Genomic DNA, 13,218 nt, shown 5'->3' with positions numbered 1-13,218 from the left:
TGGGACAAGTAGACAGGGAAAGCAAAGCTACCAGGAAAACAGGAGAGAAAGAGGAAGCGAGAGAGCAGCTGGGGCCAGTTGCTTGCGTACCTTGACAACAGTGGCCCTTACCAAGGACACATCTACGGAGGGACGCACGCCCTTGGCCTGGCAGTGCCAGCCTACTTTTTCATTGCCCGGGGCAATTAGCCTTTATTAAGAGCCTCCTTTGCAGACAGAGAGCACCAGACGGTTATCACCGTTCCCAACCTGCAGGAACACAGAATCTCCGTCTCCATGGTGGGCTGCCCCAAGCATAAGAATTGTGCAAAAATAAGACATGCTCTTGTGAGTGGTTTGTAAAGAGAGTTTCCCTGCCATAATTATGCAGGAAATTTTGCTCTCTGGTGGCATTTCAGTGTGGAAGCATTTAGGAGCTTATATTTATATCATTTTATTCTTCTGGCTTTATTCTCGTTGCAAGGATAACAGAGTTGTCACTTTAAAATATATTCTGTTTCCCCTTTGATCTGGGAGATGCCAGCTCTTATTGTCTGCCCTCTAAAGAAGACAATCTGAGCATGAAACCTGTGGCTGGGAAATATGTGAAGAGTGGAGGCATGGCCTAAATCCCAAGAAATTCCCCGCAACGTGCAAGAATCCGTCCCATCTACCCATGTCTATTTCGCCAAAGCTGAGACTTTCCCTGGGTTGTGGCAATAAGCTCATGGCCGGAGGAAAGCAGGTGGTTACTCGCCATGCAGATTCGGGGTTTCCAAGATTAGTTCCCTTTTGGAGCATACTCTTACGCGGAGAAGCATGACTATTAGAACGGCAAGCATGTGGGAACTTCTGCCAAGCGCTGACATGGTCCCTTATTGACTCTTGAACACCTGAAGAAACATTTGTTGATGGAGAAATTATTGGTAGTCTCTCTCAAAACACACCCAACAGCAAGCTAATTGCTTCTGCAGATGGCCAGGGGGATGCTCTCCCCTCTCGGTCACCGGCTCGCAGCCACACTTGTGGTCCTCGTGTCTGAGCCAGCAGCGCAGAATGTCAGCTGGGGCGGCGAGGACCTAAAATTAGGTCCTTGGCAACTCTCTAATCTTAGCTGCAGGTTCAGCTTCTTCGTTTAATTCCCTTTGCCCTCAGCATGAACTTGGGCTCTGGGAAAGGAACACTGCTTAATGATTTGGGGGTGGGGGAAGTGGAAAATCATTAAGCTGCCCTTTCTAGAAACTGGCTCCACTCTGTTCTTGCAGGGAGACTTCCAAATGTTACCCTTGGAAAGTTAAGACTGATTTTGGAAGCTAGCCATTTTGAACCATAGACACTGATCCACAAAAGTATTTTTTTTTAATCTGGGGCAGTAAATGCCACGTGATTTAAGAGTCTGGTCCTTAAGCCCTGGTCCTTGATCATCAGGACATCAAAGGCTGTCTCTCTCTGTGGGTTGGTCCCATTTTACTTTCCAAATCCCAGACTTGAGTCTCTCCCATTCCTTCCTGGACTAAATCCCCCTTCTCCTTTAAAACAGGTTTCAGCATCTTAGAAAAAAAAAAATCCTAAAACTTGAAAGCTTACAATTGTTTCACAAGTAATTTTGCAAAAACAACTTACCAGAGTCTTTCTCATCATTAAATGCTTTCTTACTGCAGGCATAGAGGCACGGCGTTGACCTCTCCCATACGTCACAGCACCCTAGTGTCTATACTCTGGAAGTTCTTCAGCAGGCCTTATCCATATTGCCTCATTAACATCTGAGTAATTTTTTTGTTTTGCTCCAATAAAAGAATTTCAGACCTTCTTTTAATTATCTCTTTAATATATTTGAAGATCCCTTGATGTCACTTTCTAAAGCTCACTTCTCTAGGCTGAATTCCTTTGACCTCTCTTCCCCCCAATATAGATTCTGTTTCTCTCGCTCTTTAATCATTTTTGTTTCATTATTCTATTCTGAGCCCGTTCCAATTATTTTGCTTATCTCTGAGACTCTGGAGCCACATAGACTCAGATTTCTAACATAGTGGGGAATTCTGTTCCAGTTCATTCATTAAAGATTTACTGAGGGTCATTAGTACGATACTGAGTGATACAAAAATGAATTAGTCAGAGAGTCTGTCCTCAAAGAGCTTCTAGTCCTTAAGGAAAGGAGACAAGTATATAAACAGCCACAGTTCAGGTGTGAAGTGCTCTGGGCATTCAAAGGAGGTAAGATTAAATCCAGCTCTGGGGATACAGGACAGCTTTGTGAGTGGGCCTTCAAAGATTATGGGGTCTGGATGGTTGGGGAGGAAGGACATCCAGGGAGAGGAATGTCATCCTCCTCTTAATACCATCTAACATCATAGTGAAGTTGTCCTCTTTTTAATAATAGTGGCACAATCCTGACTCATATCATGGTTTTTACTCCTTATTGTATGGCTTCTTGCAATAATTTAAACATTTTTTTAAGTAAACTCTACCCCTAATGTGGGGCTCAAACTCACAACCTGAGATCAAGAGTCGCATGCTCCACAGACTAAGCCAGCCACGTGCCCCAATTTAAACATTCCTTACCATATCCTAGTGAAATTTAATTTCATTCTTTGTATGCTAATGATTTCAAATCCATTCTGTTCTCGCTTTTATCGTCCATTCAAAATTTAACCAGGATATTTTGCCATTCTAGAGGACCAAGTTTCAGGAGATGGGAGGGAAGGGAGATTCTGAGCCAGGCCTCTCTTTTTCTGCCTTTAGGAGTTTGTAACCTAATTCAGACCACCCTCTCTAACCTTTTAAATCCTCCATTATTCAGTACTTAAGCAGTACAGGAAGAAACAAGGAGTTAGGACGTGTCCTCCATAACACACTTCCTCACCTTCCTTGCTCAAAGATGTCCTCAAGGGATTCCAGTACGTTAGCGAAGATCCTCGAAAAAGAGGAAAAAGTTAGAGACGCTTTGAGTGGGAGAGGATCTCAGGGACTTGCTATTCCATATCTTCATTATATAGATTGCGTCCCTGACCACCCCGGGAAGAATAGTGGCTGCCATTTATTGGGCATCCATGTGCTTCACACAAATCCTCATTCAATTTGTAAACTAGCTGGTGAGGCTGGAGTTATTATCCTCACATTATATATTAGAACATTGGGACTGAGAGAGGCTAAGGAAATTGCTCAAAATCACACAACCAGTAAGTGGGAGAGCCCAGGTTTGACTTCAAGTCAGATTCCTAAACCACTCTTCCCACTACTCATTGCTGCTTACTATCACATGGGAACTTAGTAGCAAAACAAGGATTAGAACCAAGGTCTAGAACCCCAGTCTGACCTTTCTACTCTCTTATGCTCTATGTTTATTTTAGAGCCTTCCCAAGAAAGATTCCACTTGTCCCGGGTAATCTGCTTAATACCTCACAATTAAGAAGGTTCAATTTCATGTTTATTTTTATTTATTTATTTATTTATTTATTTATTTATTTATTTATTTACTTACTTACTTATTTATTTATTTAAGAGAGAGAGCGCATGCACATACATGCACAAGCACACAAGTGGGTGGAGGGGCAGAGGGAGAGAATCTTCAAGCAGACTCCCCGCTGAGCACAGAGCCCAGTTGGGGCTCCATCCCACGACCCACGAGATCATGACCTGAGCAGAAACCAAGAGTCAGATGCTCAACTAACTGAGCCCCCAGGTGCCCCCAGTTTGATGTTTAATAGAGATGCCCCTGACCTCTTCCTTAATCCTCAATGTCATCTTGTCTTAGTGTCTGTTCCCTTTTTTTTTTTTTTCTTTTCTTTCTTTTTTGCTTTTTGGGTTTGTTTTGTAATACACAGTCACCTTTGGGTTTTAAGACTTCTTAATCTATGATGGTTCTTTTTTTGTTTTACTGGAATTCATTCAATTTTATAGGGTAATTTCAGGAATCCAACAAAAAATTGGGCAAAGGCATAAAATAGCAATTTACATAAGGAAAACAAAAAAAAGTATACCAACACATGGAATAAAAAGACAGCCTTACTAGTGATTAAATAAATACAAATAACTGATAAGTAGTTCTTTTTCCCCCCCTCAACCTAATGACTCCCAGTGTTTGTGAGATTGTGGTAAAATAATTTTCTGCTGGTGGTGTTATAAGATGGGGCAACCTTTGCAAAGCTTTATGACATGCATATCAGGAGCTATAAAAATGGTAACAACCTTCAACCCTGTACTTTGGTTTCTGGAAATTATTCAAAGAAATAATTGAATAGGAAAAAGAAAAAAAGAACCCTAGATACATAAACATGTCCATTGCAGTGTTGTCTATAATTGTATTTAAAAAATTACAAAATAAAAATAAAAGAAACAATCTAAATATTCAACACTAAGAGAACCAATTGGATAATGTTGTTATATTGACTCAGCATATTGTACTATATAACAATTTAGAATAATTCACAGGAGTGTGAGGTAGTATGGAAATATTTATTGCCATTATGATGTGAGCTAAAAGAAAGTAGGATACAAAATTGCATATTATAATCTACCTGTGAAATGTATTATGCATATCAACAAAACTGAAAGGTAGCATACAAAAATAAAAATGCTCCTGCCATTTAGGGGGATTGTGGGTAACTTTTTTTCTTTTTCAACGTTTTCTTTGATGTTGATGTCGTATTGCTTTTATTGTTTAAAAGAATGAGGTAGGGCAAATGTTACAGGGAGTCCAGGCTCTGGACTGAGAGCTAAAGGACCTGAGTTGTCTTCTTTTTTTCCAGCAGGACATGCGTTATTGGCCTTCATAAAGCCTCAATCTCTCAGTCTACACAATGGATTAACATTAGTTTCCTTTACCCCAGATTGACAGAATGTTTATTTTATAAATCTTTTAACTCACTGAATGCAAGGGTTCACATAAATGTGGTCCTAGGAGAATGAGAGGTGGGAGGGAGAGGAAAAGATAAATAGGCACTAATTAATTTTAAAAGGAAAGATCGTCCGCTTTAACGGGAAATGCTTATGTGCTGTGCCCCCAGTCAGAGTTTTAAGTGCACTCCGTGTTAGTTAGCAACTTCAACTTCAAGTGGTACTGTGTGATCCTCTGGGCTTTGAAGATGGAAGCCTATACACATACACATGAGCTAAAATTACTGCATAGTCACGAGGCTGTGTGCACTCTGAATAATTAAATGCACAAAGCAACTCCAGCTGATGGATTGACGATGTGTAAGGGTAGCGCAAAAACCACGTGCCAGGGAAATTACAAGACATTTTGAAATGATGGTTTAATTTCCAAGCTTTCTTTTCAGCTTGCGCTTTCTCTTTTAGCCATTACAGGCAAGTAAAAGAGATTTGATTATCTTGTTTCCTGTGAAAGGTTACTTAGCTTCTCAATCCCATTAAGTCACTTTCTGCACTCCAGTGCACCCAGCCTTCACCAGGTTATCAGCCCAGGAAGAGTAAATGGAGACACCAGGATCAGATTTCTAAAGGAAGGAAAGTTAAAGCAAAGTTTGAAAGGGGTGACAACCAACAGCCAGGAGCTTAGGAACTCAATTAGACTGAAAGACAACTATCTCATTATCTCGTTCTGAAATGATCTAAATACATAAGAATCTAGAAGTTTTAAATAAACTTGTCCTACTCACTGTCTAGATGACTGAATTTCCCTTCTCAAAAAATTTTAAACACCCACTTTCGTATTTATTTATTCTAAGTGCGAAGCAGCTGTGATAATTATGCTGTCAGATTCAGTAAGCTAATGAGGAGTCAGTCGAATGGAAGGTTTTGCTTTTGTGGGATTGCTGCGGGAGAAATGCTCTGCTGCTTTTTTCCCTTCTCTCTTTTTCTCTCTTTCTTCCTTTTTTTTTTTTTTTTTTCTTGTTTTTGTTTCCTTTTTCTAGAGTCGGGCAGTCCCCGGGGCTGGGCCAAATTGGAATCCCTTTGATGAACTGGTTGCTTTCCCAACACTGTTCCACCAGAGAATTTCTCCCTCTTTCTCTCTCCCTCTCTCTCTCTCCCCCACTCCCCCCCTCCCCACACTCTCCCTCCCTCCCTCTCTCTCCCTCTCTCCTTCCTCCCTGGCCTTTGAGGGACAAGGAGGCCCGAGGGAAATCTTCATGCCACTGTCCCCAAGGCAAGAGGACACTTCTCCCTGAGGGAAATTCCCAAAGTGGTTTGGGTTTGAGTTGATTTGAGAGTGATCTGTGAAGTTTACACACTGTTTATTTTAGCTGTTTATTTATGCTATGACATGAGCTAGAAAAAGTACAGAATTGTGTATTATAATGTACTGTGAAGATGTATTATGCATACCAACAAAACTTGACGTCTCCCCTTTATAGCCTAGCAAAGGTGTAATGCCGAACCCAAAGACTCAAGGCCCCAGACTACTCGTGGCATCCAAAGCAGATGTCTAGGCCAAGGGAGGCAGAGATGGCCCTGCAGGTTTATTTCCGCTCTTTGGGTGTGAGCAGCTTCCAGCAAACAATATTATTAAGGCATCTTAGGCTTTTGGTGTGCCAAAGCTAGACCCTTATCTTTCTGTGAAATTGCACAATATTTAGAGCACTCCAGGTTCGTGCAGATTGTGAGCCTTGGAAAAGCAATGCCCAAGTGAAAAGAGGTCCTGAGTAAGTTTGTGATGACAATTGCTTTGGTGACAACGTGGCTGTTGTTTTTCCTAGATGGTATCTATGCTGAGGGCTTGGGACAAAGGCCGCTAGTTATTCAAATATATTACATATCAAGAACAACCCAAGATGTTTTGAATATATTATCGCCTTTAAACTTACAGCAATCTGCCAGGAAGTTTTACTATCCCCATTTTGCAGATGAGCTCCTTAAAACGTTAACTTTGGGAGGACTTGACCTATAATTTTCGTGTAGTAAGCACCCAGGAACAACACACACTTGAACACAGGCATTTATAAAAATGCCAACTGCCAGCATACTGAACTAACCCAATAAATCAGAGGGCAAAGGTAGTGTGTGTGTGTGTGTGTGTGTGTGTGTGTATTTTTTTTTGCAAAAAAAATTTTTTTCATTTATAAAAGTTGTACCACAGGGTCTATTCAAATAGATTGCCTAATGTAACTAATGCACCAGAATTTAAAATTTTCCGAAACACATCTAGCCCCAGCATGATGCTCATTGCCTGCCATCACTGGAACTAATGTCCAGACTCCTTGGCTTGATATTTACTCCCTTTACCATCTGGTTCCAGCTCATTTTTCCAACTTCATCTACTAGTCTGTCTTGCTCTAACCGTGCAGTTCCCTCAAACACTTTCCTTCCCCTTTGCCTTTGCTCATGCTGATCCTCCAGCCAGCAATATTGTCCCTGGAATTTCTTGACTGTTGAAAGTAGAGTCTTCCTTCACGGTTCAAAGGGCACTTGTCCATGCTTTTCCTGTGCTCCGTGGAAATGTGAGAGAGGAGCTGTCGTAATTCTTTACTTGTATCTCACATTCAGCCCTTGTTTGTTAGTGTGTGTGTCCCCAGTCCTATTCCTGTTTTTTGGATCTTCAACACCTAGCGTAACACTTTACCCAAGTGCTCATTTGGTGAGTATGTGTTGAATTGAATCAAATAAGAGGCACTTGACAAGTATTAGTAGATTCAGTAAAGCGAGTTATCCCTGAGTCGGTATGAATTGTTGGTGGGTAAGTCTGCCTCATGTTATGATGTCTCTTCAGGTGACAAATATTACAACAGATATAAAAAATATACCGTGAAACATTCCAGGAAATAATATGTTGGTGCTTTTCTCTTTTCCTCCCTACAGAGGAGTCTTTGTTTACGGTTTCAGGAGTGAGGCTAAAGCCAGAAATGTGTGACCTTTTGGTGTCCTACCGGAAAGGTCACCACCCAGCCCAGTTTAGCAAATGTTGGTGAAAAGAGGGAACAACATCACCAACATCCTTTCGGGTAAGGGATCCCAACTGTGAGTCTTCTTATGAACGGAACTGAAAATCTATCACCGCCAGGGGGAGAGGACATTGTTCATAGATTCAGAGCACCTCTGTTCTGTGCCCAGCTCTTCATTCCCACTCTAGGGACAGGGGCCTAGCCTCTTCGGGCTGCAAAAGGAGGATGATAATGTGCATCACCTGTCTCTCTCATTCCCAGAGGAGTAGTAAGACTCTGAAGACAGAACTTACAAGGCATTCTAAGGCCTTGAACTGATACATGTGGAACAAAGTACCACACCGGCATGTTGCATTCCCTTAACTATGTAGCTCTCTCCATCAGCTGATAGGACAAATCAGGGGTCAAAACCCAACCCCAGGGGCGCCTGGGTGGCTCAGATGGTTAAGCGTCTGCCTTCGGCTCAGGTCATGATCCCAGGGTCCTGGGATCGAGTCCCACATCAGGCTCCTGGCTCAGCGGGGAGCCTGCTTCTCCCTCTGACCCTCTCCCCTCTCATGCTGTTTCTCGCTCGCTCACTCTCTAAAAAATAAATAAAATCTTTAAAAAAAAAAAAAAAAAAACCAACCCCATTTGCTCAAGACTGAGGAGTGTCCTGGGATGTGGGACATTCGGTGCTAAAATCGGCCCAGCCTGGGGTAAACCAGGATGCTTGTTCACCAGACTGGTGCAAATGAAACCTGGCCTGCCCCCAAATGCCAGAGAAGGACTGGTTCAGGGCCTGGCCCCACTCAGGAGATGGTTTTCGATGCTTGTGAGAATCTAGTCATCACTGCTCCAGACTTCTTAGGCTACCCCTTCTGCACAGTTGGTTACAGGGACTTCTCTCATTCAGGGTGAGTCTGGAGAACAACAAGGACCAGATGGGGAGCCATCCACAATATCTCAGACACCGCTACTCTCCTCACTCAGCCCAGGGTAGCCCAGCCTTCCAAGGTAATCTTGAGGAGGAAGGGGGCTATGCAGAAGTTTTCTGAAACTACCATACCCTAAAAGAAGTTCTGGTAGGCACAGGAAGCAGGTGGGACAACCCCAAAAGCCATTATAGTATAGATACCCCTAGATGTTACAAGAGCACTTCTCATACTGGGCCTTCCCCAGCGGGGAGAGGGGACAGTAGTCCAGATAGAGGAATCAAGGTGGGACCCACGCACAAAGCCAGCCAGTCAATGGGCCCTGTAGGTGACCCTGGCTATATCCCAAGCCACAAGAATTAGACTATGATTTGACCACCCATTTGGCAACCACAGCTTGGCCATGCTTCCTGACAGAAATTTTGGGGCCTGGATGGTAACCACAGACATGCCCCCCACACCTGCCCGCTCGTAACATCATTCAAATGGCAGGATTCAGCTCTTTGCCACTTTCTCTCGGATCTCTCTTTGGCTGTTGATATTTCAAGGCATGTACATATCCGAGATGTTTGCCTTCTGGATTTTCTAAGATCATTGTATTTAGAAATCTGGAAAGGTCAGGGAAGTTTAGAATTATAGCTGTTCCTCAGCATTTTATGCAATAATCAGGTTTGTATTCTGACAATATGTAATTGGAATTACAACAGGCAACACAATAATATGGTATTTCCCAAGCACCATATTTTCTAAAGCAGAGATTTTGCTGTGTAATTATGTCACTTTAAACCCGCTAGTTATGAGAATAGGGTGTGCATTAGCTACGTTCTATAAAGTAAGGATTTGCCCTTCATAAAATTATCAAAGACACTGATGGAAGGGGTCTCAGATGGTGGTGTTCCATTAGCATTACTATTACTTCTAGTACTGTTGTTATTTTATTTTACTAAGCAATCAAAAGATAGGGAGATAACCCCGCCTCTCTGGTCTTCAGTGACTTTCCACAAAGGATTATTACCCGTAGATATGAAATGGTCATCATAGAAGGTCAATTAAATTCAGCCTGTCAAACTTGGCACGAGTGCCAGCAACTGAGAAAAGGAGGAGGCAGTTTCCACCTCTATTGGAGTAACCTCCTGATGTCCCTAGGCCCTTGGTATTAATGCAAGGAGATAAAACCCGTAGGAGAGGAACCACAAGAGGGAAAATCTAGAGCAATTAAACTGTTTAATAAATGGCTTGGGATCAGCAAAATCTGGGTGTGCTGGAGTTAAACAGACTAAAGGTGACCACATGGACACTTGGGGCCTGTAAATCTTTTCCACTAAATTGAATTTATGTTAAAATATTCAGCTTCCTGGAGACTCAAAATGTAAATTGGGATATTAGGACTTGTAACTGGCAGCAATGCCTCAAAATTAAAAGTCTTATAAGAGCCTCAAAATGTCAGTTTCAGGAATGGAAAAAAAAAAAGGTATACGGATGTCTGCAATGGAGATATAGAAGGGAACTAATTTGCTGGGTACATATCATGTGCCAGGCACTTTACACATGTTATTTCAAAGCTTGGCACGTTTTGAACAATGGGGTATGGTGTGGTACAAATGCAGTTTGTATATCTGGAGATCGCTTTTTATTATTTTTTAAAGCTCTTTTGGTTCTTATTGCCAGAGGTAAGATGTAGTCTCTGTTATAATTTATTATTACCTTTTCCATCTCTCTATATAATCCCATCAATAACTTTGCCCTAAATGTTTAACAGGTTTTCCTTACTTGATCTGACTCGTATATTTTGATTTTGTTTATTCTTCATTCACTTACAGGGCTACATCACTGCTGTTTCAGTTTTAATTTGCTTTGCCTTACTAAGAAGCTTCAGATCTAACTGCACAATGGACCAGGGTTTTCATACCATCACCTGTGACCTGGAATATTGTAAATATGAGGTCCAAGGCAACGGACATGATACTTGAAGAAAAAGCAATGATTGATTATTGCTCTTGTCATTTGCGTAGAATTTAACATTGATTGACTCAAAAATTAGACAACAGATTGAAATAGTCTGAGAAGAGGATTTCTGAATAATTTTGTCTATTTTGTGATTTGATTGAGAGATCCCTGGGCCAGAAGGACTACAGGCCAGATGAAAGGCTAATGATTAAAAGAATCTGGAGACAGAGCTGGTGCTTACAGAGGCCTGTCCCTCCTGTGTTCACTTATAATTTCCCCCAACAAAAGGACTTCTGTGGCAAGGAGAGGATTAGTCTAAAGTTCAGAAAAATCTCAGGGAAGATGGTTTCTTGGATAAAGTTGTCAACAAAAGTACTTGCTTAAGACGCTTTGTTAAGATTTCCTAGGAGGTGCTTCTTTCTTCATTAACTGGATTATCAAAACACACTACTACCCCTCTCCCGCTAGTTTTTAGAAGTTTGGATTGAACTCCTGGTTAGATTTAAATTTTTTGGCTATCTCCTTCTACTGAATCCCAGTTATCAGTGATGATAGGAAAAAGCGATGAGGAACCTAAGCTCTGATTTGATGGTGGAGATGCTGAATAAATGGGAACAAAGAGTTCCAAAGATGTAATTCAAGCCCTGTTGCACCATCAGACACACATGCGTGTGTGCACACACAACCCTCAAATAAATGAGAGATCAGTCTCAGCTAACACATGTATCATTTTCCACAATGACTCCTTCTAAAAGAAGCCAGGGAAACTCAAATTACTTCACCTAGGGATCATCTACTCAGGAAATGTAGTAGCCTAGAAACCAAAGACTTCTATATATCCTTTAGAAGAACAAGAAAGAACTAATTAAGAAAGAATTAAAAAGTAATACTAATGCACCCAAAGTCTGAGATGGGGAAGAGGAAAAATGCATACAAATAGCCCAAGGAAATCTACCTTAGTATTTGATTTTAGCAAGGTATTTGACCAAACTTCTCCAAACACACCTGAAAGATGAAACTGTATGGGCTGGATTATGGGGTAAATATATGTGTGCCTTGAAAGTGGTTTTTCAACCTAGACAAAAGCCGATTGTGGTACGGTATAAGGTACAGTCTTAAGCCCCATTCTACAAATATTAATACATATTTGTATTAATCACTTGAATAAAATCAAAGAAGGTACACAATTTATTCATACAACTCATTGAAGTAAGTAATTATTATTAATTTATTACTTCCATTTTACAAAAGGGGAAACTGAGACTCAAAGAAGTTACATAACTCATCCATGGTGGTATACCAGAATTAAGGTACAAAGCTCATGTCTGGCTGTCTCCAATGTGTATGATCTTTCCAAAAATCACATTTCATTTTTGTATATATAAGTTTTTCTTTCTTTCAATTTTAAGATGTAGTCTCTTCTAACAAACTGACCAAAATATACTCAGGAGATAGTGTATTGCTCTGTTCTGTTCACCTGTCTGTTTATATCCCTTCCTTTTTTTGTTGTTGCTGGGGTTTTTTTTTCTCTTTTGTTTTTTCTTGTCTTTTAATTTCCACTTTGACAGTTACATTCTATCCTTTCATTGTATTTAATTTTATTTTTGTACATATATAAGTTTTTCTTTCCTAAAAATCTTAGGGTCTAGTTTTCTAAAAAAACAGACCAGAATACACACAGAATCCAGTCTATTGCTCTACTGTGCTCACCTGTCTGATTATTATTTTTTTTCTTTTTTTCTTCTTCTTCTTTATTTATTTATTTATTTTTTCTAGTTTCAGGTCTCTTTGGATTTGTTTAGTGTATATTTCTCTGGGGTTGTTGTTGCCATTTTAGTATTCTCTCATTCATCTACTCTTTTCTGGGCAGAATGACAAGACAGAAAAACTCACCTCAAAAAAGAGAACAAGAGACAGTACTGACTGCCAGGGACCTAATCAGTATGGACATAAGTAAGATTTCAGAACTAGAGTTCAGAATAATGAACATAAAGATACCAGCTGAGCTTGAAAAAAGCATAGAAGATACTAGAGAATCCCTTTCTGGAGAAATAAAAGAACTAAAATCTAATCAAGTCAAAATAAAAAAGGCTTTTAATGAGATGCAATAAAAAATGGAGGCTCTACAAGATGTCCATCAACAGATGAATGGATAAAGAAGATGTGCTATATATATACAATGAAATATTATGCAGCCATCAAAAACACAAAATCGTGGGGCGCCTGGGTGGCTCAGTCGTTTAGCATCTGCCTTCAGCTCAGGTCATGATCCCAGGGTCCTGGGATCGAGCCCTGCATTGGGCTCCCCACTTTGCGGGAAGCCTGATTCTCCCTCTCCCACTCCCCCTGCTTGTGTTCCCTCTCTCGCTGTGTCTCTCTCTGTCAAATAAATAAATAAAATCTTAAAAAAAAACATGAAATCTTGCCATTTGCAATGACATGGATGGAACTAGAGGGTATTATGCTAAGCGAAATAAGTCAATCAGAGAAAGACAAGTATCATATGATCTCGCTGATATGAGGAATTCTTAATCTCAGGA

At 40.8% G+C, this 13,218-nt stretch overlaps 1 protein-coding gene across 2 annotated transcripts in view; it reads left to right on the top strand.

Annotated features, from left to right (window-relative positions):
• Nucleotides 1-12,566, top strand: part of CDK15 (cyclin dependent kinase 15) — an 80,217-nt gene extending 67,651 nt beyond the window's left edge. Inside the window, exons 13-14 of one of the 2 annotated variants that reach the window (XM_081813883.1) lie at nt 7,735-7,877; nt 10,552-12,566. In XM_081813883.1, coding sequence (XP_081670009.1) covers nt 7,735-7,844 — 110 coding nt within the window. In that variant the 3' untranslated portion in view covers nt 7,845-7,877; nt 10,552-12,566. Of the gene's footprint in view, nt 1-7,734; nt 7,878-8,712 lie in introns of both variants that reach the window. The other variant, XM_081813882.1, reaches the window with a different exon arrangement.
• The last annotated feature ends 652 nt before the right edge of the window (nt 12,567-13,218 follow it).

This window comes from Leptonychotes weddellii, chromosome 3 (genome assembly GCF_054177405.1).
Source record: "Leptonychotes weddellii isolate Sample4059 chromosome 3, ASM5417740v2, whole genome shotgun sequence".
In the NCBI taxonomy this organism is placed as follows: domain Eukaryota; kingdom Metazoa; phylum Chordata; class Mammalia; order Carnivora; family Phocidae; genus Leptonychotes; species Leptonychotes weddellii.
The sequence above is the reverse complement of the archived record's forward strand: the minus strand, read 5'-3'. Positions and strand labels throughout refer to the sequence as shown.